At 50.9% G+C, this 25,388-nt stretch overlaps 2 protein-coding genes across 2 annotated transcripts; one reads left to right on the forward strand and one right to left on the reverse strand.

Moving 5' to 3' along the window:
* The first annotated feature begins 11,708 nt into the window (after positions 1-11,708).
* On the forward strand, positions 11,709-12,641 carry LOC135999537 (olfactory receptor 14J1-like). Its single transcript, XM_065653106.1, has one exon. It carries the CDS (start codon positions 11,709-11,711, stop codon positions 12,639-12,641), a length of 933 nt encoding a protein of 310 aa, XP_065509178.1.
* An 11,538-nt stretch (positions 12,642-24,179) lies between these two features.
* Positions 24,180-24,767, reverse strand: LOC135999404 (olfactory receptor 14J1-like). The gene has a single exon (XM_065652959.1). It carries the CDS (start codon positions 24,765-24,767, stop codon positions 24,180-24,182), a length of 588 nt encoding a protein of 195 aa, XP_065509031.1.
* Positions 24,768-25,388: the final 621 nt, after the last annotated feature.

Genomic DNA, 25,388 nt, shown 5'->3' on the forward strand with positions numbered 1-25,388 from the left:
TCGCTGCCTGTGGGCATGAGGACCTGTGCAAGGAGGAAAAGACAGTGACAGTTTAGATGAGACTCCTCTGAGCAAAACCAAAGCCATTTCCCACAGACCCTCCCACAAAGAGACCCTTTTTTTTTTCCAGGAGAACGTCCTGGCTGGAGCCCTGGTTGGTGCTTGATGAGTGTGCAATGAAGAGCAGGGTCTCTGCCCAGGGGCTCTTGAGGAGTCAGCCTGAGCCTGTGTGATGGGTGGGGCAGGGGCCAGTCCTGGGGTTCAGCTTTGTCAGATGGAACCGCTCCTGCTGCAGAAGGGACTGCCAGCATCTATACCCCCAGACCTGAGAAACTGAGTTTGAGAGGTTTGGAGTTTCTACAGCTCCTTCTCCCCTCCCACCCTGGGGAGTGTTCTTGGGTGTCAGAAACCCTCAGCATTTCTGCTGCACTCAGGGAGAACAGAGCAAGTCCTGCAAGACCAGAGGATGCCTGTGGGTCAGTGCAGAGTGAGGGCAGCTGCTCTGTCCCTCTGTCTTGCTCCAGCTGCCCTGGGATGGCACCTTTCTGAGATGGTGATCACACTGCCATGTTACCCTGAAAAGCCACCAGGCACTGCTGAGAGCAGAGGGATCAACCTCAGACCATGACATGTCTCACCGTTTTCTAAGGTCTCAGCACCCCACTTCTATCCCAGGACACACACGGCTCATTTCACAAACCAAACAGCATTTCTTCCATCATAGCATCTCTGCGCTTCTGCATGGGGAATTCAGATATGCTAAAGTGCTACAGGACAGGTTTGGGGCCTGGAGGGAAGCTCACAGCTTGGAAGCAAACCTCAAAGAGACAGCCAAGGGTCCTAATGATGGTATTTGATTCAGGGAGGCTCAGCTCATTCCCCAGCCCCACACACTGCATTGCCCACAGCCCCACAGGGCAGAGCAAAGCTGGGACACGTGTTCCCATGGACACAGCTGCAGGAAAGGACCCACAAGATCAGGCTGTGACTCTGCAGCTGAAACTCCCATCCCCAGAGAGCCTGACAGCAAGAACCAGATCACACCAACAGTGACCCAGAGCAGTGGAGCAAGAAGGAAACTGCGGTGAGGGTGGGTGTGAGAGAGGCCAGGGCAGAGGCAGCCGGGCACTCAGACAGCGTCACCCTTCCCCAGCTGTGCAGCCACCTCCCACACACCAGCATTGCCGGGCAGCTGCTCTCAGCCCCTGTGCTCTGCAGAGGGAACTGGAGCTCTGGCTGCACAGGAGCTGCTTCATGCCTTGGAGCCCCCGGCCCTGAGGGCAGAGGCTTTGCTGGGTGGGAGAGGAGGCGAGGGGGCTGCTCACAGGAGTGATCTGCACTGCAGAGGATCATACGGAGTTTTCTGTGTTCTCCCTCCATAACAATTCCAGGTTTAGTTTCCTCTCATTTCTGATCATTTCCCTGCTTCCTCGAGATTTTCCCCCTGGGAGGTGTTTCCCTGTCCATGTCTCTTCCCTGTCAATGCTCACAGACCCCATCCCACCCTCTGTGCCCTCACCCTGGCCCTACAGATCCTCCCTGTTCACAGGGCACTGCCTGGGGGCATCTTCCTGTTTGCAGACTGGGGAAAAGGACAGGTCAGAGTAAGACTGACGGGTATAGCCAATGTGATGCTGGTGCTGTGCAGAGGCAGAACAGCAGCTGAAGGGATGTTATGAGGCTTCTGGCAGATGTACTGGTGACTCTGAGTTGCAGTTCAGGACTCTCAGTGACTTGTTTAAGCATGAGAGCTCATCTTCATTTTCTCCTTTCCTGCACCCCCCAACCCTCGGGATAGGAAACTGAAAAGACAGGCTCAGGAAAGCTCCCTATCTCTCTGGTAATCCTTGCATTGATCTTCTGCTTGAGGCATCCACTTGGAAAAATCCTGGGGGTGATCTGGAGCTGTGAGCAGCTCTGATCCACACAGCATCCTCTCCACAGCAGAAGAACCTCTCCTGCCCTGATAGGGGTCGCTCCTTCCCCCCACAGCTTCTCCCCACAGCCCCGTGGGGATCTCCCCGGGCAGGCTGAGCGCTGACCCTGGCAGGCGGCAGAGTCCCTGCCCCGGCACAGCCCTGGGGTGCAGGGACCCTGCTCTGCAGCACAGCCCTGGGCACCCCTGGGTGGTCAGCAATATTCACAGCTGTTCAACATTGCCTGACAAGAGCCCCCTCCTTACAGATCCCTCAAGCTGTGCCTGTGCTAACTTGAGGAGATGCCTCCAGGAGCTGCAGCTGCATTTTCAGCACCCAGAGACTTACCATGGCAAGGGCTGCAAAGATTTCTCCTCCAGTGAGCTCTCAGTCATCCTCCCCATCCTGACCACCTTTTATCTCTCTCTGCCTTGCTCGTCTCCCTGAGATCCCCAGGCAGAGCCCTCAGCCCTGCTGCGCTTTGCAGAGGAGCTGCTCCTGGGCAGAGCTGTCTCTCTGCAGCGCTGCCGCTTGCCATGAGCTCCCTCTGTCCCAGGAGCCCAGCCCAGCTCAGCAGCACAGGAGCAGCCCAAGGCGCTTTAATGACCCCTCTGGTGGGTTTGCTGCTGAGTCCATGAACTTCAGACCCTGGAGGAAGCTGAAGAAACCTCTCACGAAGTCCAAGTCATATTCAAACTCCAAAGTTTCTTGTAATGTTAATGGGTCCCACTGAGGAACACTACTGAGGAAATGACCCCAGGGTCTGGTTAGAGAAGAAAACTGGAGGCAGAGATGGCAGGTCAAGACAAGCAAGGTGAAGTTCTCTCTGATGATCAGTAAACGTGGACGTGTTTCATTAACCAAAGGGCCAAGCCCTGACCCCCAGCCCTGGGAAGGCAGATCCTGTCCCTCCCACGTTGCCCAGGGCCCTTCCTGGGACAGTGTGATGTGGGGCTGTGCAAGGCCAAGGGCAGGACTATGGTCCCACACCTCCCAGGTTCCTGGCTGGGGACAAGGAGGCCATGAGGCCCCTGTGCTGTAAGGACAAGGTGTCTCCTCACAGGCATCAGAGCTGGAGACAACAGCCACAGCCAAGGGGAGAAGAAGCTCCAGCTGTTAGTGTTTACATGCAGACGGTTTATCCTGATGAGAGCGTCTATCCCAAGATAACATCATGAGCAGTTACAGGACACTACGAATATCACCTGCAGGAGAAACTTCGCGGTCTTGGGGGGCTAGTGCTCGTAATGCCAGAGGTCTGGACTTAGAGGGGAAGTTTCCCTTCATGTGGGACGGCAGCAGGAATGTGTGGAGCTCTGCCTGGGGACAGAGAATATCAGCTGAAAGTTGAGGAGTCAGCGTGAGAGGGCAGAGCAACATGGACAGTGTTGTGGTGGGTGGACATCAGCTACTGACTCACTGATGAGGAAAAGGAATTAGATGAGGCCTCCTTCAGACAAATGAAAGAAGCCTCATGTTTCCAGGGCCGTGTCCTCGTGGCAGACCTAAGATATCCCAATAGCTGCAAGGTACCAGCCATCCAGGAGGGTTTAGGAGCTCATGGACAACATCTTCCTGACATGGGTGGCTGAGGAGTCAGTGAGGTGAGGTGCCCTGTGGGACTTCACACTTACAAACCAGAAAGGGATGGTCAGGGATGGAACAGTCAGGGCTGGGAAAGTGGCGTTGAGGCTCCTGGAAGATGATAACAAGGCAAAGAGCAGGATTTCAGGAGAGCAGGCTTTGGCCTGCTGAGGGACCTGCTTGGGTCCCATGGGATATGACCTTGGTGTTTGCAGCAATTTTTCTCTCAGATTTCCTCCCTCCTCTCTCCCACCTGCTTTTGTGCAGCGTTTTTTACCCTTTCTCAAATACAATATCACAGAGCTGCTGCTAGCATCACTGAGTGGCTCAGACTGGGCAAGGAGTGAGTCCATCTTGGAGCCAGCTGAAATTGGCTCTGCCTGATGCCGGTCAAACTCCCGTTGTCTCCTCAGAGAGGTGACAACTGTAGCACGCCCACACTCATCCCCAGTTACAAGACTTTGCCATGTATACCCAGTAGACGGTGACAATGTGTTGGGTGTTACAAACTACTTGATCATGGAGAAGAAATGGAAAAGATCTTCTGTCAGCAACCTGAGGAAGTCACCAGTAAATGAGCAGGTTCGTATAGGGAACTGTCATTGCCCTGGCATTCACTGGCCAGGCAAAGCAGTGGGTATCAACAGTCCAGAAGATCTTGGGCCAACTGCTTAACGTGGCTGCCTGCTGGGACAACAAGGGTGATGCTCACCTGGATCTGGAACTGGGAAACAAAGAAGAGCTGGTGAGGGATGTGAACATCAGTGTCCACCTTGGCTGTGGTGACCAGGCAACAGTGGGATTCCAGGCACCAGAGGGGAGGGAGGAAGGCCAGCAGCAGAGCGCAGGCTGGTGGGCTCCAGAGGAGAAGACTTTGACATACTGAGGGACAGCAGCCAATACAGGTGGTGACATGGAAGTCTGTCTGAAGGGTGAAGGAGCTCAGGAAATCTGAGAAGCCTTGCAGGACAGCCTTGTGCTCCAGAGGAGTGTCATTCCTCTTGAGCTGTCCTGGCATGTCTCCTCACTCAAGTGGTGCATCAGGCACCCACTTTCCTACACATATTGTTTTGTCTTCATCAGAAAATGCTCCAGATCAATAAGATACCACCTCTTTGGGAAACGGGGAGGAGGGAGAGGGGCAAAGACAATAGAAGAAATACTGATTTATTCTTCTTTATTATGGAAATGCTCTCTATTTGGCTATTCCTGAAATCTCCCTAATCATCAAGACCAGACTTGAAGCCTTTAGGAAAATGATGCACAGAGCCTTGGCTTGTAAGGGCATTTTGGATGTTAATGGGCCCTCTGCTGCCGTGATCCTGAACTGCAGCTGCTGAAGGAATGAACAAACCTCTGATGAAGTGAAAGGCAGAAGTGGAACTCAAGTTTCTGAGGGTGCTTGGGACCCCATGAAGGGCCAGCACTGACACAGCTGTGAAGGAAACAACCAGTCGAGGTCCCTGTCCCTGGAGGCTGGTGAAGGAAAGACTTGGAGACACTGGTTACAGGTGGTGAGGGCAATGTGGAGGTGGCTCTGATGCCCTGTCAGCCCTTGATGCTTGTTTATCACCAGAATGGCTGAGCCCTGAACCCTGGGACTTGGTAGATTTTTCTCAAATGTTTTTCAAGGCTTTTCGTGTGGTCAGTGTGAGTGTTTGGTGTTTTGGGGGTGGGTTTTATGTCAAGTGCTGTTGTTTTAGCTGCAAGGCTCTGGTTTTCTGTGGAGTTGGAAATGCCTGTGAGTTCTTCACAACGCATCAATCTTCTTTTATACCCCTGGCAATGGTCACCAATCACCTCAATGTCCCAGTCTCAAACTTGCTTGAATCCTCTATTTGGATCCATATCCCATCACTCCAGGATGTTCATGCATCCACCAGGTTCATGGATATTTCCTGAGGTCCATCCAGGACTGGGCAGTGTAAGAGTGGAGCAGAGCAAGGTCAGCTCATGGGCCATGCCTGAGCACAGCCCCCCCAGCAGCAGCCATTCCCCATCTCCCAGGCACAGCCATGCCCACAAGATGGAAATGTCACTGCCATATATGATTAGCCCAAGAGAGGCCTTTCTTCCTTCCTTCCATATTCCCAGGAAAGTCTTGCTCCTATTCCTCCTCCACCTGCAGACAACAACTGCTTTCCATTTCTGGGCTCAGCCATGGCTGTAAGGGTTCACTAAACCATCAGTCATCTCATTGCTTCTCCCTGACATGCCCTGTCCCTCTCCCACACCTACACATGGCCAATCTCTGCTGCTCAGGGCCTCCCGCTCTTCAGAAGAGGCCTTGAGCTCTTTGGTTCTTCCTGGTGCTTATTATAAACTTCCTCGCTCTCCCCAGAGTTCATGGTGAGCTCTCTTGTCCATAACAGCCCCTTTATGACCATGGCTTACTAAATGGGTGTCTTTTTATGATCATTTGTGCAGAAAGGGTAGTCACAGGAAGCACCCAATATGTCAAAACTGATGCTGAGTGAACTGCCATGAAGACCTGATGAGTTACGCCTGTGTCTGTGTCTCTCCTGGAAGGAGTCTGTCCCGAGAAGGGCATCCAGCTTCTGCTACTCCCTGGAGAGGCACATGAGCAGTGTCCGTGCACCTGGGGACACAAAGGGTGACTTTTGCCAAACCAGCCTTCATCTGAACCACTTAGATGTGTACTTGTGGATGAGGTATGGTCTTATAGTGCAAATACCTATTTAATTGTCATTGGAGGGGCTACCACAGACGCAGAGTACTATATTACAGATATTTAAATGTAAGCATGTGAAACTTTTTTTTTTTCTTTAAAAACTGGCATTCCTAGACAAAGTACACAAACACTTGAAGGATTATTCACGCCTTTTACACATGACTATCCACAGAAGGCCCACCAACTTTGCATCTCAAGAAACTGGATGGGAGAGTTGAAGGGAAGGATGGTTTGGGTCCTGGGACCTGGGAAACTGAAACGTGCTCCCATCCCCCCAGCACCCTGCTCTCCTCAGTGAGGGCTGTGAGACATTCTGCCAACGAGGTCTGAACTCACAGGCATGACAAGTATCTTATGTCTAACTGCAGCCAATGGTGTCCCGCCAGCTAAAGATTTGAGCTTCCGTCCCTGGAATTATTTAAAAGATGTGGAGATGTGGCACTTAGGGATATGGTTTAGTGGTGGCCTTGGCAGTGTTTGATTTATGGTTGGACTCCATGTTCTTAAGGGTCTTTTCCAGCCTAAATGATTCTATGATGCCATGATTCTATGATTTGGGGTGAAACCATTTCAATTCCCATCACCTCCAACTCCCCTTGAGTGCGGCTGTTGCTTTGCACAGCTCTCCTGGCTATCCAGGCAGGTTGGGCACTGGTTTGGTGCCTACATTGGAAGTTTTACCCTTCCTGGGGTAAAAGACTGTTGAGGAAAGACTGTTGTAGAGATTTGGGTCACAGGGGTTTGAAGCAATCCTTCCAAAATCTGAGCAGGCTGAGCTTTGGAGCCCAGGAAAAATCGAGATGCTCTGAAGGATGTTTTAGAACAGTGGTACTACCACTAATAACAGTAACAGGGAACTCCTTATTCTCACTGATGATGATGATTAACTAAAAGTCTTTAGTTTCATTCCTAACAGTCATTCTTGCTTTTCAAAACATCTACTACACCTCAGTAGTTGTCTTGAGAGAAGTTCTTAAAACAATGCTTTTTCTCTCATTTTTTTTTCTATTGTATAAAGAGTACACCTCTTGGACAGAATTACCCCCAAATCATGCTTCTTTCATAACTTTTCTCCTTTTTTTTCCCTGGTGTGAGGTGGAGGTGGCATAGGAGAACAGTTTCTTTTTGAGACAAAGAAGGCCAAGGAACAGATCCCAGGTCAGCAAGAAGGCACAAAGGAAGCCAGAATCTTTATGTAGTGTGCACTGACACAACACTGTTACCTGCATTTCCTTTCTCAAAAGTCCCAACTGTGCAGCAGACTCTGGACTTCTGAGCTCCTTCATCTGCCCTGCGTGACACCATGTAAAATGGAACTACCCCAGTCAAATGGCTGGTTTTGATTCTCTTCATAGCCTGAAGCACCACATGGGTCAGGAGACAAGCCAGGATGCACAAAAAAACCCTCACATACTCTTCACTTAAAGTTCAGGTGTTCAATGGCATCTCAGGAGACAAGACATGCTGATTCCTGGGTTCAAGGAGCTTGTCAAGTGCTTCGTCATCATGTCTGTAATGGTGGCTTTGATATCTGTCTGATGTACATGTCTGTACATGGATGCTGACACCTCTTGAGCAACCTGCTCTGAAAGGGTTAACAAGTTGGGCATGAGTATAACAAAAAAGAAGAACTTGGGTTTGGGCAAATGAAAAGAGTGCAGAAGTTGTTGTCAGGCCTGTTTGGGTACTTTTAAAGCAGCCCTGCACCTCATGTGATGTATTTCTGTGATCAGACGGAACCTGAGAGATTTCTCTAAATTGAAAATATGAGGAGGAAGGAAGGACAGCATCATTCAGGCTCAAAGGGAGCTCAGGAGGTGTCTTGACCAACCTCCTGCTCAAAGCAGGGTCAGACCAGATTACTCAGGGTTTTATCCTACCTTATACAGAAGAATACTGCACGGGATGATGCTGAATGCCTTGCTGACTTCAGGTAACGGACCATCAATGTTCTCCCCGCATCCAGCAACACAGTCCTTTCCTCACAGAAAGCAAAGAGGATGGACAGGGACAACCTGCCCTGGGTAAACCGTGTCACCTTCTCTTTCAGACACCCAGAAATGGGGTCAGGGTGGACATGCTCTGGGACACAGCCTTTAGTTACCCTGCTCACTGTCCTGGTTTTATCAGAAACAAGTTTCTCTTTTAGTGAATTTCCCTGTCATCTAAAGTCTTCTTACTAACTGCAGTTTTCCTGAAAGTTAGATACATGTTTTGGTAGACATAGCAATGGAATGCAAGGTCACTGATAATGATGCATCTCGCGAGATGTGCAAGCAGGAGGTGAACTGAAAATTGACCAACTAAAGTATTCGATCCCATTAACGTCATACTTCATATAAAAGTGGGGGATCACGAGGATCTCGTCCCTGTTTTCCTTATGGCCAGCATTGGGAGAGGACCTTGCGAGTTGTCCCTGCAAACTGAGGGCTAGTGACAGACTGAATCCAGCTCCGGTTGGCTGCAGTGTCCAGCCCAGGACTTCGGGTGCCAGCCCCACATCTGTCGGAGCAGTTGCCAGGACTTTCAAGATTGGTTTTGTATATTTTGTATTATTTTCTCTATTTCATATTAGTAGCATTAGTAAAACATTTTTAATTTTTCCAACTCTCTTGTCTCTGTCCTTCTTCCTCCTCCCAATTGCCTGTCCTTAGTGGGATGAGGGGAGAGGGAGGGGCTGAAGGGGGAAGGGGTGGAAGAGGGAGTTAACAATACATCTGCCACGGTTTTATTTTCACCCCGCAAGCAAACCACAGCACTCAACCATTGGCCATTTTGAAAAGTGCACACGATGTGTGAGAGCTGCCAGTGGTCAGGGAGTCCCCCCAGTCTCCATGAGCTTTCCAAGAAGGTGGAGAGTGGCCTCACTGTGACATGGTCCTGCTGTCTCAGCTCCTGGGATGCTGCCCCTCCTGTCCCACAGACTGGAAAGGATTGTGTTAGTTCCAGGGACCCCTGACTTGATCCCCATCCACTGCTGGTTGTTCTGCCTCCAGTGACAGAGGCCTGGGAGACCTTGCTGGTGAAGATGGAGGACCAGAGACACAGAGAATATCACTTCTCTCCCTTATTAAATTAATCAGTACCCACACGGTGTCTTTGTTTCTCCTTTAACTGTTCCGGAAGTAGTAACAGCTCATTAGGGTGTCCTTGAATTGCCTTACAGGTCTAGACTGAGTTTTGCTCTGGCCTGTTGCTGTGCTTGGAGGCTGCTGTCCTTGCAGACCAGATGAACTAACTTCTGCCACCCTGCCTTGGCAGTTTATTCCATCCGTGTCACAGGTCTGTCTGCAACACTGACAGCTCCAGCTCCCCCAGTCAGGTCCCTGGCTGAGGCCATTGCCTCACATCTGGGCTGAAACACCCCAGCTGTGGCACCACGAAACCTCTGAGCTGCCACAAGGAAACCTGGTACCAAGTGTCCAAGACTCCATGCATGCAAAGGCTTTGCTTCAGAGCACAGACATGAGCTGGTCAAAAGGTTGCTGAATGTCTCTCTAGACCTAGGAGTATAAACCCAGAATATAATGCCTAAATTCATTCCGGGGAACATATTCCTCCCCCAATTTGGAAAAATTAGATCCTTTGCTGTAACATTCCTGGTGTCCTGCCTAATGATGGGACAAGAAAAGGTGATTCTCATACCAATTTATTTTTTAATTCAAAGAACACAGTGCTGGCAAGAAGTGTCACTGCTGAAGAGAGAGAATCAACATCACTGATTACTTGAGGTTGTTTCAAAGGATGTGCCCCTGGAGCCCCAGGGACAGCTGGAGGGAGACCAGAGGGGACAGAGAAAGGGACATCATGGGCTGCTCCTGTGCTGCTGAGCTGGGCTGGGCTCCTGGGACAGAGGGAGCTCATGGCAAGCGGCAGCGCTGCAGAGAGACAGCTCTGCCCAGGAGCAGCTCCTCTGCAAAGCGCAGCAGGGCTGAGGGCTCTGCCTGCAGCACCGAGGACAGAGGAGCCAGGGAGAGACAGGGAAACGCAGTCTGGGGTGGGAGGATGCTGAGAGATCACTGTGGGAGAAATCTTCGCAGAAATGATGCCTGTGGCTGCAGGGCATTGCATCTGCAAATCATGGTAGGATCTCAGAAAGCTGTCACATTGCAGAGCCTGCAAGAGACGTAAGTAAAACTCTCAGAGATTCTCTGATGCAAAGGAAGAGGATGTGCTGCAGAGCAGGGATTGCCTTCTGCACCGTCAGAGAGACAAGACATGAATGCTGTGTTCTGCCAAGGATGGCTGTGGGGTGTAAATGTAAATGTGCAAGCAGGGGTGCCCAGGGCTGTCCTGCAGAGTAGGGTCCCTGCACCCCAGGGCTGTGCCGGGGCAGGGACTCTGCCGCCTGCCAAGGTCAGCGCTCAGCCTGCCCGGGGAGATCCCAACAACACTGAGGGGAGAAGCTGTGGGGGGAAGGAGCGACCCCCAGCAGGGCAGGGTCCTTCTGCTGCTGGGTTCTCCATGGGTCAGGGCTGCTCACAGCTCCAGATCACTGCTGACTGCTTCCCGTTGGAGGTTTCAAGGAGAAGATCTATACAGGTATTACTATAAAGATCAGGAGCTTTCCCGAGTCTGTCCTTTCAGTCTCCTATTCCAAGACTTGGAGGGTGGGGGGATGGAGGACGGGATAAGTGAAAAAGGAGCTCTCAAGTTTTAACAAGTCACTGAGACTCCTGAAGTGCAAGTCTGAGTGATCAGCCGATCTGCCAGAGGCCTTGTAACATCCCTTCAGCCACCCCTCTGCCCATGGACAGCAGCAGCATCACATCTGCTGAACCCATCAGCCTTAGGTTCACCTGTCCTTTCTTCCAACCTGCAAACCTCTGCTCTCAGCAGTCCTGGTGGCTTTTCAGGGTAACATGGCAGTGTGATCAGCCTCCATCTCAGAAAGGTGCCAGCCCAGGGCAGCTGGAGCAAGACAGAGGGACAGAGCAGCTGCCCTCACTCTGCACTGACCCACAGGCATCCTCTGGTCTTGCAGGACTTGCTCTCTTCTCCCTGCAGCATAAATGATGAGACTTTCTGACATGCAAGAACACTCTCGAAGGGATTCGCAGGATTGGACTAGATCATCTTTCGAAGTCCCATCCAATCCCAAACATTCTATGATTCTGTGAAGCTGTAAAAAAACCAAACCTTTCAAATTTCATTTTACCATCCTGTTTCATTCTCTGTCACTGTGCAGATGCTGACAGGTCCTTCTTCACCAGCAGCAGTTTCAGATGACAACTTTGAACCCCAGGTCCGTCCCCTGCCCCCGTTCCATGACCCCTGCTGCAGAGCAGGGCTGACTCCTGGGCAGCCAGCGGGCACAGGCCCTGCTCCTCACGGCACCTCCAGCCAGCACCACCCAGGGCTCAGCCACGGACCCGAAGGAAGGTCTGGAAAAGGACAAGGGGTGTGGAGCAGGGGAGGGTGTGTGAGACATGGCTTTGATTTTGCTCAGAGGAGTCTCATCTAAACCGTCACTGTCTTTTCCTCCTGTAACAGTGCCCCACGCTCATCAGCAGCATATGTGCAACAGCAGCTCCATCACCCAGTTCCTCCTCCTGGCGTTCACAGACACACGGGAGCTGCAGCTCTTGCACTTCTGGCTCTTCCTGGGCATCTACCTGGCTGCCCTCCTGGGCAACGGCCTCATCATCACCACCATAACCTGTGACCAGCACCTCCACACCCCCATGTACTTCTTCCTGCTCAACCTCGCCCTCCTCGACCTGGGCTGCATCTCCATCACTGTCCCCAAATCCATGGCCCACTCCCTGTGGGATACCAGGGTTATTTCCTTTGCAGGATGTGCTGCCCAGGTCTTCTTTTTAGGTTTCTTGTTAGGTGCAGAGCATTCTCTTCTCACCATCATGTCGTACGACCGCTATGTTGCCATCTGCAAACCCCTGCACTACGGGACCCTCCTGGGCAGCAGAGCTTGTGTCCACATGGCAGCAGCTGCCTGGGCCACTGGGTTTCTCACTGCTCTGCTGCACACGGCCAATACATTTTCACTGCCACTGTGCAAGGGCAATGCCCTGGACCAGTTCTTCTGTGAAATCCCCCAGATCCTCAAGCTCTCCTGCTCAGATGCCTCCCTCAGGGAACTTGGGCTTCTTGTAGGTACTGGCTGTTTAACTTTTGGCTGCTTTGTGTTCATTGTGCTGTCCTATGTGCAGATCTTGAGGGCCGTGCTGAGGATCCCCTCTGAGCAGGGACGGCACAAAGCCTTTTCCACGTTCCTCCCTCACCTGGCCGTGGTCTCCCTGTTTGTCAGCACTGTTATGATTGCCTATCTGAAGTCCCCTTCCATCTCCTCCCCAAGCCTGGACCTGGTGGTATCTTTTCTGTACTCGGTGGTGCCTCCAGCAGTGAACCCCCTCATCTACAGCATGAGGAACCAGGAGCTCAAGGATGCCCTGTGGAAACTCGTATCTAAGTGTTTTCTGAAACAATAAACCGCACATCTGCTTCTACATAGCAGTTTTAATGTAACTACTTACAGGTCCAGCTCTCATCTGTTTTTTATGTTGTTATTGGCATTTTTTTTTATTGTGATAATGTTGTCATCCCCTTTCTTATTCACTATCTGCTTTTCTTTAATAACCACTGGCTGTGTAAATGAGGAGCCATGATCTGTGTGTATTTAAACAAAGTACAGGATCCTGTAGCAAATTGATTTTCACTATATCCTTCCTGCAAGACCTGTTTGGAGCTGCAGGGACAGCTCTTGTGTGCATGGGAGGAGGGGAAAAGAGTCCAGCCTGGCAGCCCTGCCAGGGAGCACCAGCGCTTGGCCTTCCAGAGCTGTTCTCGTTCCACTCCCACACTCTCCTTCTCATCCCTTGTGTTGGTGCAAGGCCTGAGTGCTCTGGCAGCCTGGTCACCGTCCTGCTGTGTGTGAGTCCTGTGAGCGCAGGCAGGGACAGGCCATGGGCACTGCTGTGACAGAGCTGGCCTCTGTAACAGGACTTCTATAAAGAAGAGTGATCTCCTCAGGGCAGTGCCGGAAGGCTTAGGTCTTCTTACAAACCTTCTCTCAAAAACTTGCCCACAAAAGTGGCCACAGATGCAAACACCAGGGCACAGCTGCACAGTGTGTGTGTGCAGGGCTGGGCACACAGCAGTGTCCTCTCACAGCCAGGCCTCCTGCCAGAGACCTGCAGGACCAGCAGAGCAGGGGCTGGACTGTGCCCCTGTGCACTGGACATCCCACGGAAGCTGCCCCAGGGCATCGTCATGGACTGGCCCCTCACAACCAACATTTCCTCTCTCCCCAGCTCAGAGAGGTTCTTTGTCCCTCCATGGAGGGGCACTGAATGAGTATTTCAGCTGTTCATGTTGCATCATACGGATGAGATGTGAGCCTGCACATCATGCATGAGAGGTGAGATGAACCCGAGTCAGCAGAAACGCCACGAGCTATTCCTGTGCGTTCCATTTTGGCCTGTAGGACAGACAGGGTCTTGAGGTCATTTCTCGTTGGGAGTAACATCCCATGGAAACTGCCTAAATGCAGCACTGGGATGTGCTTCCTTTAACCAATGTCCCTGTGTCCATTCCTCATGACGTGGGACATCTCAGATGAGTGCAGAGCAGGGTGACACACCACAGGGCTGAGGTGCCTCCCATCCCTCGGGAGTGGCAACAGGAGGCCAGAGGGACACTGTGACTCCTGCCTCTGTGTGCGAAAGGGACAGACTCTGTCTCTGAACATCCCTGGGTGCAGAAGGAGCCCACGAGGCCGCCTCAGATGTGGACACCTGACAGAACCTGACATTTCTGTGTGTGACTCCAGGAACAAACCCCACTGGCCCAGGCAGATCAATCTCACGTGCTCCTGTCTGCTATGTCATCCTTACCTGTGAGTCTGGATTGTGGTCTGAAACCTGCCAGAGCAATCAGAGGGGTTCTGAGGTCCTTGGAAAAGGCAGTTGTCAAACCTGTCTTCAAGAAGGGCAGGAATGAAAACTGTGAGAATTACAGGCTGGTCAGCCTGTGTCCTTCCATGGGAAGGGAGTGGGACAAGTCCTCCTGCAGCCATGTCCAGGCACTTGGAAAACAAGAAAGGGATTGCTGAACCCAAATGGGCAGGGAAAGAAAGGCATGTTGTGCACATAGAATTTCACAAGGTGTCAGACATGGTTTCCCATGGTGTCCTTATAATGCGATTGGTTGTCTGTGGGCTCAAGAAGTGAATGCTGGGTGGGAAGCTGGCTGGATGATGAAGCCCAAATGTCACCAGTGGTACAAAGCCCCCCCTGCAGTCAGTTACCAGTGGAATCCCTCAGGGACCAGCACTTGGGCCAGCACTGGTGAATGTCTTTATTCTCCCCCTGAATGAGGTGACGGAGTGAACCTTCAGCTCCTTTGTGGATGGTGCAAAGCTGGGCAGAGGCCTTGGACAACCTCACCTGGTTCACCCTGCCCTGAGCAGGACAGTGAGACAAGAGGATGTTCAAACCTGAGTTAGTCTGTGATTCAAGGAATCTTTCCCTTGGAAAGGTTTTGGAAGACAGAATAGTTGGAGGAACAAGACAAAAAAAAAGGAAAAAAGAGGCAGAGGTGGAGACCTAAAAGGTGTCAACAGAAACATAGCAGTTCCTGTGAAGAATGTTTCTCTACTCAAATTGTTAGCAGGAAATCTCTGATCAGCTCCCCAAACTCCCTGTTTTGCTCATTGGCCCCCTGGGATTTACATCACATTTCTTTACATCAGATTCTGCACGGAAGTTTGCACCTGATTGTTACAGCTTCTTTGCAGGAATTAGTTCATGTTTCCTTAGAGAACCGGATTAAATAGCACTGGGGAATTTTTAATTAGAGGAAATAAAGAAAGGAGAAAAAAAAGAAAACACAATAGAACTTAATGATGTTTCTCAGTTCTATGGTTAAATTAAGTAGTTTCCAGTGAGGTCCATTGCCATAATTGAGTCGCCTATAGGGAGTATGACAGCAACTGCTGAAAGACTTTACCTGCCTGAAGCTCAAAGCAGGGAGAGAGCTGAGAAGCTCTGAACGAGCAAAGAGTGAGAGGAGGAAGAACCTCTGGGGAGCAATGGAAAGTGCAAATGTCCAGACAGGCTTCTGAAGAGATGACTTCAGACATGGTGAGCTGAATAAGGACAGGTAGAAACTCCTGGATGTTCAGGGGGATTAAATACACAGCATGATAGACAGAATTGTGGCAATGCAAGCACAGGGAAAGGTCAATGTTTCAATTCCCACAGTACATACACATTCTGAAAATTAATATTTTCACAGTATAGAAATTCCACAGACATTTTATTGGAAATATTGAATCATTTCATCTGAGAAAAAAAGAGTGTGGGGTTTTTTGTTCTTGTTGTTGTTTTTGGTTTGATTTGGTTTTGAGGGGAGTTCTCAGGTTTTCAGGCTGAGCTCCATGGTCTCACTATAAGCATCCAATGCAAACCTCGAGAGGCCCCAGTATACCTGAGGTGTTTGCCTGGACTGGCAGGTATCAGACAAGACTGATAAAGACATGTTGCTTCCATCATTTACATCTAGTATTCAAGACTTCTGTGCTTAGTTAGAAAAGTTTCAGCACTGTAGGCAAAGAGGCAGGTACATGAAGAGCACTGAGAAGAAGTGATAGAAGAATTATCCAGTTGATATCACGGAATCATAGAATCGTTTCAGTGGAAAGAGACCCTCAGGATCATCGAGTCCAACCATAATCTGACTCAAGCACTAAACCATCTCCCTTAAGAACCTCATCTAAACTCCTTTTAAACACCTACAGGGATGGTGACCCCGTGACTTCCCTGGGCAGCCTGTTCCAATGCCCGACAACCGTTTCCAAGAAGAATTTTTTCCTAATATCCAATCTAAAGCTCCCCTGGCACAACTTGAGGCCATTTCCTCTTGTCCTATCACTTGCTACTCAGGAGAAGACACAAACACCCTCCCTGCTGCAACCTCCTATCAGGCCGTTATAGACAGTGACAAGGTCTCCCCTCAGCCCCCTTTTCTCCAGGCTAAACAGCCCCAGCTCTCTCAGCCGCTCCTCCTAAGACTTCTTCTCCAGCTTCTTCACCAGCTCCATTGCCCTTCTCTGAACTCGCTCCAGAACGTAAAGGTCTTTCCTATAGTGAGGGGCCCAAAACTGAACACAGGATTCCAGGTGAGGCCTCACCAGCACTGAGGACAAGGGGATGATCACGGCCCTGGTACTGCTGGCTGTGCTATTCTTGGTGTACGTCAGGATGCTGGTGGCCTTTTTGGCCACCTGGGCACACGCTGGCTCCTGTTCAGCTGCTGTCAGTCAACACCCTCAGATCCCTTTCTGCCGAGCAGCTTTCCAGCCGCGCTTCCCTGAGCCTGGAGCCTTCATGGGGTTGTTGTGATCCAAGTGCAGGACCCGGGACTTGGCCTTGTTGAGACTCAGACAACTGGCCTCAGCCCATCAATCCAGCTCATCCAGATCCCTCTGTATGGCCTTCCGACCCTCCAGCAGATCAACACTCCTTCCCCTGCTGTTCTGTGCTTTGCTTGGTGGCCAAAACACCTTCAAGAACATGCTGACCTTTTAGTTACTGCTGAGCAGTTCTGGCACAGCCTCAAGGCCTTCTGTGTTTCTCAGTCTGCCCCAAAAACAAGAGGGCTGGATGTGGCTAAAGGCTGGGAGGGGACCAAGCCAGGACAGCTGACCCCAACTGACCAAAGAGATATTCCACACCATATGGCATCATGGTCAGCAACCTCATACAATTGTTCTCAGTCCATCATTTCCTCCGGTCCAGATCCCTCTGTGTGGCCTTCCCACGCTCCAGCAGATCAACACTCCCAGCCAATTTGGTGTCACCTGCAAACTTACTGAGGGTGCACTCGATCCCCTCGTCTAGATCACTGACAAAGAGATTAAACAGAACTGGCCCCAATACTGAGCCCTGGGGACACCACTAGTGACCGGCCGCCAACTGGATTTGGCTCCGTTCACCACAACTCTTTGGGCCCGGCCCTCCAGCCAGTTCTTCTGGCCAGAGGAAGGCAGGACAATGGAGGAGTCTGCCTCAGTTGATGAGGACTGGGTTAGGGAGCAATTAAGCAATCTGGACATCCATAAATCCATGGGTCCAGATGGGATGCACCCGCGGGTGCTGAGGGAGCTGGCTGAAGTCATTGCTGGACCGCTCTCCATCATCTTTGCCAAGTCTTGGGAAACGGGAGAGGTGCCTGAGGACTGGAGGAAAGCAAATGTCACTCCGGTCTTCAAAAAGGGCAAGAAGGAGGACCCGGGCAACTATAGACCGGTCAGCCTCACCTCCATCCCTGGGAAAGTGATGGAACACCTTATCCTTGGTGCCATCTTAAGACATATCAAGGATAAGAGGGTCATCAGGGACAGTCAACATGGCTTCACCAAGGGGAAGTCGTGTTTGACCAACCTCATAGCCTTTTATGAAGACGTAACAAGGTGGATTGACGATGGCAGAGCAGTGGATGTGGTCTACCTTGACTTCAGTAAAGCATTTGACACCGTCTCCCACAGCATCCTCACGGCAAAACTGAGGAAGTGTGGACTGGATGATCGGGTAGTGAGGTGGACTACAAACTGGCTGAAGGAGAGAAGCCAGAGAGTTGTGATCAATGGGGCGGAGTCTGGTTGGAGGCCTGTATCTAGTGGAGTGCCTCAAGGGTCAGTTCTGGGACCAATACTGTTCAATATATTCATCAATGACTTGGATGAGGGAATTGAGTGTACTATCAGCAAGTTTGCTGATGACACCAAGCTGGGAGGAGTGGCTGACACGCCAGAGGGCTGTGCTGCCATCCAGCGAGATCTGGACAGGCTGGAGAGTTGGGCGGGGAAAAATTTAATGAAATATAACAAGGGGAAATGTAGAGTCTTGCATCTGGGCAGGAACAACCCCAGGTTCCAGTACAGGTTGGGGAATGACCTATTAGAGAGCAGTGTAGGGGAAAGGGACCTGGGGGTCCTGGTGGACAGCAGGATGACCATGAGCCAGCACTGTGCCCTTGTGGCCAAGAAGGCCAATGGCATCCTGGGGTGTATTAGAAGGGGGGTGGTTAGTAGGTCCAGAGAGGTTCTCCTTCCCCTCTACTCTGCCCTGGTGAGACCTCATCTGGAATATTGTGTCCAGTTCTGGGCCCCTCAGTTCAGGAAGGACAGGGAACTGCTGGAGAGAGTCCAGCGCAGGGCCACAAAGATGATTAAGGGAGTGGAGCATCTCCCTTATGAGGAAAGGCTGAGGGAGCTGGGTCTCTTTAGCTTGGAGAAGAGGAGACTGAGGGGTGACCTCATTAATGTTTATAAATATGTAAAGGGTGGGTGTCACGAGGATGGAGCCAGGCTCTTCTCGGTGACAACCAACAGTAAGACAAGGGGTAATGGGTTCAAGCTGGAACACAAGAGGTTCCGCTTAAATGTGAGAAGAAACTTCTTCTCAGTGAGGGTGACAGAGCACTGGAACGGGCTGCCCAGGGGGGTTGTGGATTCTCCTTCTCTGGAGACATTCAAAACCCGCCTGGACGCCTTCCTGTGTAACCTCACCTAAGTTTTCCTGCTCTGGCAGGGGGATTGGACTAGATGATCTTTTGAGGTCCCTTCCAATCCCTAACATTCTGTGATTCTGTGATTCTGTGATTCTTTATCCATCGCAGATACACCCACCCAGGCCATGAGCTGCAGCTTCTCCAGGAGATGCTGTGGGATACGGTGTCAAAGGCTTTACTGAAGTCTAAGTGCACAACATCCACAGCCTGTGTGGTGGATTCACTCCCCCACGACAGACTTTCCCTCATCTGCTAAGCCGGTCACCTTGTCACAGGAGGAGATCAGGTTGGTCAGGCAGGACCTGCCTTTCATAAAGCCATGCTGATTGGGCCCGATTGCTCGTCTCGTATGTGTGACCGCACAGTCCCTTTCCCAGTCCTGTTCCTGCTGTTGGCCTGTCCCCTGCAGGGGCACAAGTGACTCACAGTCCCCTCCATAGCCATTGGCTTCCTACTGGACTGTGAGTTCCTGAGACACAGCTGAGCACATGACATCGGACCCAGCCATCGCCCTCCTTGTGCTCCAGTGTGTGAGCAGGTAAAACTAAGCTGGTTTCATCAAATGTATCTAATAGATTTCCTATCAAGGGTTTGAGTGGAGAAACGTTCCTCAGAGGAGCTGCTGTATTTACACTGGGGCATTTTATATCTCTGCTTCTGTCTCTTTTTTGTCTTCTTCCTCTGTCTATTCTGATGTGCAAGAGCTCTCCAAGGAAAAGAATCATGGAATCCTACAATAACACAGGTTGGAAGAGACCCCTCAACACCATCTCTCTCCCACTGACCTTTATGGATCCCTAATGAATAGCTGAAAGCATTTGCGCTCCCTTGGGTTCATCTCACCACATGCACACAGTGGACATGCACATGATGTGTATGTTTGCAACTCATCTGTACAATGAAAACATGGGCTTTTGACCTAGTATTTCATAGAATGATAGAATGTCCTGAGTGGGAAGGGACCCACAAGGATCACAGAATCACAGAATCGCAGAATGTTGGGGATTTAAAGGGACCTCAAAAGATCATCTAGTCCAATCCCCGTGCTGGAGCAGGAACACCCACGTGAGGTTACATAGGAACCAGGCGGGTTTTGAATGTCTGCAGAGAAGGAGACTCCACATCCTCCCTGGGCAGCCTGTTCCAGGCCCTGTCACCCTCATTCTGAAAAAGTTTCTTCTCATATTGAAGTGGAACCTCTTGTGTTCCAGGATCATTGAGTCCAACTCCTGTCCTTCCACAGGACAACCTCACAGTTCACACCGTGTGTCTGAGGATGTTGTCCCGTTTCTTCTTGAACACTGTCAGAATTGGGGCCGTGACACCTCCCTGGGGAGCCTGTTCAGTGTCCAGCACCTCTGGGTGAAGAACCTTTTCCTCATGTCCAACTCACCCTCCCCCGGCACATCTTCCTGCCATTCCCTTGGGTTCTGTCACTGGTGACCAGAGAGAAGAGCTCAGTACCTACCCTTCCTTCTCCCCTTGTGAGGAAGCTGTAGCCACCGTGAGGTCTCCTTTTAGTGTTTTCCTCAGCTCTGATGCTGAGAAACCCCTTGGTTTGCTTTCTGAAGCAGAAAGGAGAAGCCACGACCTCCAGGCAATGGGAACGGGGATCCTGTCCCTCACACACGGCTCAGGGCTCTTCCTGGGACCGTGGGATGTGGGTGTGCAAGGCCGAGGGAAGGACAACGCTGGTACAACACCTTCCAGCTTCCCCATGGGGCTGCAAGGAGGCAACGAGGCCCCAGTGCCGTGAGGACAACATGTCTTCTCATGGACCTCAGTGTCAGAGACAACTGCCATGGCCAAGGGGACAGAGACCTGGGTCCTGTTGGTCCCTTCCAGCCTCACCAGCGCCCTTTGCCATCTCCATCACAGGCTGTTCTACACGGTCCTACACCTGCCCCTCTTTCCCTGCAGGCTGCACACACCCATCTGCTTCCCCACCTGCTCTCACCCCAGCATTTCTGTCCCTTCACTGATGTGTCTGCACCCTCCCTGCCTGTTCTTTGGAACACAAACCATGGGCTGATCCAGCTCCCTCAAAGTGACCTCTTGCACCACAGCACTGCCCTTCCAGTGACATTTCTTCCTCCTGGTATCCTGTCCTCACCTTTCAAGTTGCATTTTATGATTATTTTTTTCTCTCTCCTGCTTTTTTGCTCTATCAAGGAAAGCTTGACCATCTCAGAAACTGCTCTTCATGCAGGGAACCCAACCCATTAGGCTTCTTGTGGTCTTTTACTTGGCCAGAGAGAAGTCACCTCACCATGATCTTCTAAATCCCATGAGTGCTGCTGGCCTTTCAGCTTCTCTGATAGACACGACCATGTTCCTGCTGCTGACCCATCATGGTCTCAGGCAGAATGGACATGACAACATGTCTCCAAGGCCTCTTCCTGGGTAGGGCCTGTGGGTACGTAGGCAGAGATACCTTCCCCGCTCTGTTCCTACTACTGGGCTGTCACCTCCAGAGACAGAACTGACCTCGCTCTCCCCTTCACAGCCAAAGTCTCTGAACTCAGTTATGAGTTTCCTAGACACAAGTGATCTCATAATCCCATACCCATCCATCACCCTCCTTATGGGCCACAACCTGACTAGATAAAAGTATGCTTGTGTTACCAAATTGATCAAATCTATTTCCTACTAAAGATCTGAGTGGAGAAGCATTCTTTACAGGACTGTGAAATGTTGACACCTTTTCTATGTCCTTTCCTGCCTCTTCTATTTTTTTTTTTTCCTTCTTCCTGGTTGCTAATTGCGAATTTGCTACCCAAAGTGCAAAGCCAATCCCACACCCAGAGATGAGATATTGTTTATTACAGAGTTGTGCAAGTCTGGATGCTGGAATGAAACCAGCACATCGTACAGAGATGGAATAGCCATTACATACAAAATCTTATCACTACATTCAGACCCTCATGCAGTCCTAAAGAGCCAAGTGATTACACAATGGCATATTGGTTACAGAGTCGTTTTACCACTACACAGACTTATTGAGGAAGGGACCCGGGCTGAGCCTGGGTCTCCCATCCTAGCGATGTGTATTTTACTATTATAATGAGTGTATAACAAGAAAAGTTCAGCTAAAGGACACTTGATGTATCAGTCTTGTGATAGATGTTAAAACAAGACTCAACTAATAGTGCGGGCTCCAGAGTGTCTGCACTGCAAGGACAGTGTTCTTTGCAGGTTCTGATTAGGTGTTTTTAAAAGTCACTTTTATCTTTGTTAGAGGAGCAGACTGACCAAAACTGAGAGGATTTAGATAGCTTAGGTTAGCAATTGCAGGCAGGATTCATTCTTTTAACTGGTAAGGACTACTTATTCTGTCTTCAAACACCTCTCCAAGGTAAAGGTTCGTTGAATCATAGAATAACTCAGGTTTGAAGAGAGCCCTGAACATCAACTTGTCTGACTCTCCTGCTCAAGGCAGGGCCAACCAGGTGAGGTTGTTCTAGGCCCAGCTTTGCATCATCCACAAAGGAGCTGAAAATGTGCTCCGTGACATGATGCACGGGGAGAATAAAGACGTTCAACAGAGTTGGCCCAAGTACTCATCACTGAGGGATGCCGCTAGAAACTGGCTAAATACAGGACTTTGTACCACTGATGATATTTGGGTTTGGTCATCCAGCCACCTTCCCACCCATCATAACATCCACATCTTCATCCCAGATCTCACCAATCTTCTCTAAGGCCACCACAGGAGACCATGTCTGGAGCCTTGCAAAGCTCCATGTACACAACAGGCCTTTCTTTCCCCTGCCACTTTGGGTTCAGCAATCCCTTCCTTGTCCTACAAGAATGTGACCCGTCCCCCTCCCAGGGACAGACGTAGGCTTAGCAGCCTGTAATTCTCCCAGTTCTCCTTCCTGCCATTCTTGAAGATGGGTTTGACGTCTGCCTTTCTGAGGGACCTCTGAACCTCTCTGGTTACTCTGTCACTTTTGAGACCACAATCCAGAAGTTCCCACAGGGAAAGAGGGGCAGGTGTAGGACTGTGTAGAACAGCATGTGATGGAGATGGCAAAGGTGATGTAGCAAATAGGGACACTTGAGATGAGCCTGTCCAAGGGAGCTGAGATGAATCTCACCAGGCCACTGGGGTTTGTCCCTGGAGTCACACACAGAAATGTCAGGTTCTGTCAGGTGTCCACATCTGAGCTGGCCTCGTGGACTCATAAAACACCTTTTGATATTCAGGGTTGGACACTTTCCCTTTTACACGCAGAAGCAGGAGTCACAGTGTCTCTCTGTGCTCCTGTTCCTGATCCCAAAGGATGGGAGGCACCTCAGCCCCATGGTGTGTCTCCATGTTCTGCGTTCATCTTTGATGTCCCTCATCATTAGGAACGGACATTGGTACAAGGAAGCACATCACAGTGCTGCATTCTGGTGCTTTCCTATGGGATATTAGTCCCAACATGATGTGACCTCAATAAACTGTCTGTCTCACAGGCCTTCATGGAACCCCAAGGAATAGCTGATGGTGTTTGTGCTCACTCGGGTTCATGTCACCTCTCGTACATGATGTGCATGCTCACATCTCATCTGTACAATGCAAACATGAACAGCTGAAATACTCATTCAGTGTAATTCCATGGAGGGACAAAGAACTCTGAGCTGTGGTGAGAGGCTGGAAAAGGTGGTTGTGAGGGGCCAGTCCATGACGATGCCCTGGGGCAGCTTCTGCGGGTTGTCCAGTGCCCAGGGGCACAGCCCAGCCCCTGCTCTGCTGGTCCTGCAGGTCTCTGGCAGGAGGCCTGGCTGTGAGAGGACACTGCTGAGTGCCCAGCCCTGCACACACACACTGTGCAGCTGTACACTGGTGTTTGCATCTGTGGCCATTTTTTTGGGCATGTTTTTGAGAGAAGGTTTGGAAGAAGAGCTAAATCTTCAGGCCCTGCCCATAGGAGATCACCTTTCTTTCTGGAAAGGCTGTTGTGAGGCCAGCTCTGTCACAGCAGTGCCCATGGCCTGTCCCTGCCTGCGCTCACAGGACTGACACACAGCAGGACGGTGACCAGGCTGCCAGAGCACTCAGGCCTTGCACCAACACAAGGGATGAGAAGGAGAGTGTGGGAGTGGAACGAGAACAGCTCTGCAAGGCCAAGCGCTGGTGCTCCCTGGCAGGGCTGCCAAGCGAGAGCTCTTTCCCCTTCCACCCATGCACACAGGAACTGTCCCTGCAGCTTGAAAAAGGTCTTGGAGTTCGGATGTCAGCAGAAAACAGTTTGCCGGAGAGCCCTTTATTTTGCTTAAACACAGGGAGCATGATTCCTCATGGACACAGACACTCAGTGAGAAAAGAAAAGCAGGCAGTGAACTAAAAATGGAATTACAGTATTATCATAAGAGAAAAACACAACTAGAGAAAAAAAATACTGCACACAGGATGAACCTGCAATGAGTTAGACTATAACTCGCATGTAGAAGAAGACAGAGACAGTTTATAGCTTCCGAAGAAATCCATTCATCAGTTTCCACAGGGCATCCTTGAGCTCCTGGTTCCTCATGCTGTAGATGAGGGGGTTCACTGCTGGAGGAACCACCGAGTACAGAACGGCCATCACCAGGTCCATGGATGGGGAAGAGATGGAGGGGGGTTTCAGATAGGCAAACATGGCAGTGCTGACAAACAGGGAGACCACGGCCAGGTGAGGGAGGCACGTGGCAAAGGCTTTGTGCCGTCCCTGCTCAGAGGGGATCCTCAGCACGGCCCTCAAGATCTGCACATAGGACAGCACAATGAACACAAAGCAGCCAAATATTACTAAGAGAGTAACCACAGAAAGCCAAACTTCCCTGAGGGAGGCATCTGAGCAGGAGAGCTTGAGGATCTGGGGGATTTCACAGAAGAACTGGTCCAGGGCATTGCCCTTGCACAGTGGCAGTGAAAATGTATTGGCCGTGTGCAGCAGAGCAGTGAGAAACCCAGTGGCCCAGGCAGCTGCTGCCATGTGGACACAAGCTCTGCTGCCCAGGAGGGTCCCGTAGTGCAGGGGTTTGCAGATGGCAACGTAGTGGTCGTAGGACATGATGGTGAGAAGTGAATACTCTGCTTCAACCAAAAAGGCAAATGTTAAGACTTGAGCAGTGCATCCTTGATAGGAGATGGCCCTGGTGTCCCAGAGGGAATTGGCCATGGATTTGGGGACAATGGTGGAGATGCAGCCCAGGTCGAGGAGGGCAAGGTTGAGGAGGAAGAAGTACATGGGGGTGTGGAGGTGCTGGTCACAGGCTATGGTGGTGATGATGAGGCCGTTGCCCAGGAGGGCAGCCAGGTAGATGCCCAGGAAGAGCCAGAAGTGCAAGAGCTGCAGCTCCCGTGTGTCTGTGAACGCCAGGAGGAGGAACTGGGTGATGGAGCTGCTGTTGGACATTTGCTCCGCCTGTGAACATGAGGACCTGTCATAGGAGGAAAATATAGTGACAAGTTAGAGGAGACTTCTCTGAGAAAAATAACCATGCCATTTCTCATGGAAATCCTCATCCCTGATGGAGGCATGTGTCAGGTAATTCTCCTTTTCCACCAAATGACAAACACGGGTCATCACAGCTTAAAATGCAGCTTGGGCACCTAATTTCCATGAATGCACCTCTGGGGCAAGACCCCCTGGGTTGGTGTCAGAACTGAAATGGACCCACATTCCCACCCC

This window comes from Caloenas nicobarica, chromosome 28, assembly GCF_036013445.1.
Source record: "Caloenas nicobarica isolate bCalNic1 chromosome 28, bCalNic1.hap1, whole genome shotgun sequence".
Taxonomy (NCBI): domain Eukaryota; kingdom Metazoa; phylum Chordata; class Aves; order Columbiformes; family Columbidae; genus Caloenas; species Caloenas nicobarica.

Bases quoted from the DNA above. Each gene is read 5' to 3' on its own strand.
- LOC135999537 (XM_065653106.1), top strand. From the start codon at position 11,709: ATGTGCAACAGCAGCTCCATCACCCAGTTCCTCCTCCTGGCGTTCACA.
- LOC135999404 (XM_065652959.1), bottom strand. From the start codon at position 24,767: ATGTCCTACGACCACTACGTTGCCATCTGCAAACCCCTGCACTACGGG.